Source organism: Equus quagga, chromosome 15 (assembly GCF_021613505.1).
Source record: "Equus quagga isolate Etosha38 chromosome 15, UCLA_HA_Equagga_1.0, whole genome shotgun sequence".
In the NCBI taxonomy this organism is placed as follows: Eukaryota; Metazoa; Chordata; class Mammalia; order Perissodactyla; family Equidae; genus Equus; species Equus quagga.
In genome coordinates, this window is record NC_060281.1 from 13,712,136 (window position 1) to 13,715,292 (window position 3,157).

Genomic DNA, 3,157 nt, shown 5'->3' on the forward strand with positions numbered 1-3,157 from the left:
TTATAGGCTGGTGTGAAGATTAAATCAGTAAGGTATGCAAAGACCTTTAAACAGTACCATGTATACATGAGGTGCTCCATAAACACAAGTTGTCAGGATTTTTAAAATTGGTTGCTATTTCATCTGACCATTCCCCCTGCTTTTTTTTTTTTTTTTTAATTTAAAGCTACCTAACATTGCTGAACCTCTGCTCCATCCTTGACCTACATTCAGGACTTTGACCTTGGTGTAGATTCTCCTTCTCCTGAGACAAGTCTCTCTGGTTGGAGGGCAGCCGGCAGCAAGGCCGTCATCTGACCAGAAGCTCTGAGTGCTTGTGGGGTTTCAATACAAATATGAAAATCAGTCAGTATATGATCATGCAGTTTACTTAATGGGCATAATCGATCAAACCAAAAGTCTAAAGAGACCAATGTCAAGAAAACAGATCTCAGCATTGATGCGATTTGGTTCCAGTCATGCGTCTGCCTCACGGTAGCTGTGTGATCGGGGCACAGGCACTTAGCATCTCCAGGCCTCAGTTTCCTCCTCTATCAAACGCAGGGAGAACATTTTCTTATGTGGAATATGTTGTGTTAAAATACAGATTACAGGACCCAGGCCACACACACCAAGTATAACTAGTAGTGCTGTTTGCAGTGGCTGCTACGGTTTAAAGGGGTTCTTGATGGTGAAAAGCTTGGGAATCTGGGGAATTCTAACTTGTCCAGTGGAAGCGTTTATTGTAGATCCACATGGCTCCACAGGGTCAGACTCTAGAGATAGTGAGGTGGGGGTGCAGCAACTCCTAAAGCACCCAGTTCCAGACAAACATAAGGGATGGTGGCTGGTCATCAAGGGAGGGCGGCCGAGGTGGGATGGGTTGGCTGGTGAGATGGTGTTTGTGAGGCTAATGGAGATGGATGGGATGGTGAGGACCAGCCTTTGGGCACAGAGAACCCAGAAGGCCTGACAAAGAGCCTCTGGTAAGTCCTGCTGCACCCCTCTCTTCAGTGAAGCTGATGGAGAAGAGGAAGCCTGGCATGCGCTCAGCATCTCCCCTACTTCCCCCTCCTGTGCTGAACTCACCCTGCCCAGGGCCTCTGAACACATCCCTGAACCCCACAGCTGACCCTGGAGACAGCACAGTAGAGGTTCCTGTCACAGGATGCCACTTCACCTGGAACCCACCTCTTCTGCTCCCATGGGGACAAGACCTCCCGAGCTCGTCCATGACTCCTGCCTGGAAAACCCTCCCAGAGTTGCTGGTCCGTCTGATCTGGGCTGAGAAATGTTTTTCTCTGTGACACCTCCAGAGGGTAGCGCTCAACAGAGTCCCAGGAAAACCTACCAGCTTTCCACTGGGACTATGGCATTTTGGCCCTGTAAATGCTTGGGTGTCCTCCTAGATGCTCTTCCTTCCTTTTAATTACCTCCTTACTTGTGTGCAACCTCAGTAGAACATAAGCTTCATGAGGACAGAGCCTGCATCTGTCTTGTTCATCTGAGTATCTGCACCTGGCACTGCTGAGTGAGTCAGTTACATGTTTCACAGGCGGTTACTGACCATTCACTCTTCCTATGTTTCTGGCTCTATCTTAGCTTTTGTTCTATTTAATTTTTCTGATTTTATTAAGGAAATTTCTAGCATGCATGAAAATAAACAGGAAACTATATTGCTGCTCCGTGTACCCTTCATCCAGTACCATAATAACCAAGTCAAGCCAGACTCCTGTCATATGTATGCCCATGACTCTCTCTCTCGTAGTAATTTGAAAAATCAGAAATGTCACATATTTCATTTTTAAACACTTCAATGTGCACCTTTTAAACATAAGAATTACTTAAACAATAAGCACAGTACATTATCACACCTAAAGCATCAAAGATAATTCTTTAATATTATCTGGTATTTGATCATGTTCATGTTTCTAATTATTGAATAAATGTCATAAATAATATTTTACACTTTGTTTAAATCCAAATCCAAATAAATTCCACACATTTTGGTTAGCTTCTTAACTTTACTTTAATTGTTTATGCTCTTTGATGAGAAGAAATTGTAATTTTATGTTAGGTCAAATCTGTTCATCTCTTAATCGTTGTATTTTTTCTCAATGCATAACTCTTGACAGATGGTTTAGAGAGAATAGTCTCCTAGCTCATGGGAGCAAGGACTTCGATAGTCACTTCTAGATCCAACTGAAGACGACCAAACTCAGAACCGACCTCAACTCCAGCGGCAGCCAGGAGCCACCGGATTGGCTCCATCCGGCCTCGTCCACTGAAATAGTGAAGCACGGGCTTCGCTGCCATGATGCAGTCTCCTGGGCTCTCTCCACCTGAATCAATGAAGGAATGAATGAATGAAACAACAGAAACAAAACTGCACTTTAAGATCCGTGGTTAGCAGCACCAACAATGCTGAGGAAGGGTCTGCCTCCTTCCTGGCAGACTTGGAGAGTCCCTGGAATGCCTTCCTTGGCCCAACTTCTCACCCTCAGGAGCTGAGCCCAAGAAACTGCATCAAACCATTCTCCAGTGTCCACTGGGTAAAATCTGGTGGGCTTAGCAGCCTAATAGGTGAGTCTGTAGTAAATATGTGAGCGTGTTTTAGGGGGAGGGAGAAGGATTAGAGAACTAATATTTATTGAACATCTCCTCTTAACAATCCTGACCAAACGCTAACCCCTTTGGATATATCTTTTTTTTTTCTTTTGCCAGAGAAGATTTACCCTGAGCTTATATCTGTGCCAATCTTCCTCTATTTTTGTATGTGGGTGCCCACCACAGCATGGCTGAGGAGTGTTGCAGGTCTGCACCCAGAATCCAACCTGCGAACTGGGACCCCTGAAGCAGAGTGCGTCAAACTTAACTACTACACCATGGGTCCAGATCATGGAAACATTATATCTTTAATCTCCTAACAACCCCATGAAATAGTTGTCATTATCCCCATTTTTAGGCAATGAGACCATGGCTTAGAGGATAAATGACACATCCACAGTCACACTCCAGCAGGTGATGGACATGGAAATCCAGCCCAGGACTAAAGGGAGGGCAGGGCTGGAACCCACACAGAGGCAGGCCCTGGGAACCTGTGAGGGCCTTGAACCAGAGGACTTCCCTGACAGCGAGGAGGCAGAGAGAGCAGAGTTAAGGCCACATTCATTCCAGA

The 3,157-nt window shown here is 45.3% G+C and overlaps 1 protein-coding gene across 1 annotated transcript in view; it reads right to left on the reverse strand.

Annotated features, from left to right (window-relative positions):
• The window catches only part of LOC124226474 (glutathione S-transferase A3-like), a 39,225-nt gene extending 36,930 nt beyond the window's left edge, over positions 1-2,295 (reverse strand). The window contains exon 1 of the mRNA XM_046639790.1: positions 2,209-2,295. Coding sequence (XP_046495746.1) covers positions 2,209-2,295 — 87 coding nt within the window. The remainder of the gene's footprint in view (positions 1-2,208) is intronic.
• Positions 2,296-3,157: the final 862 nt, after the last annotated feature.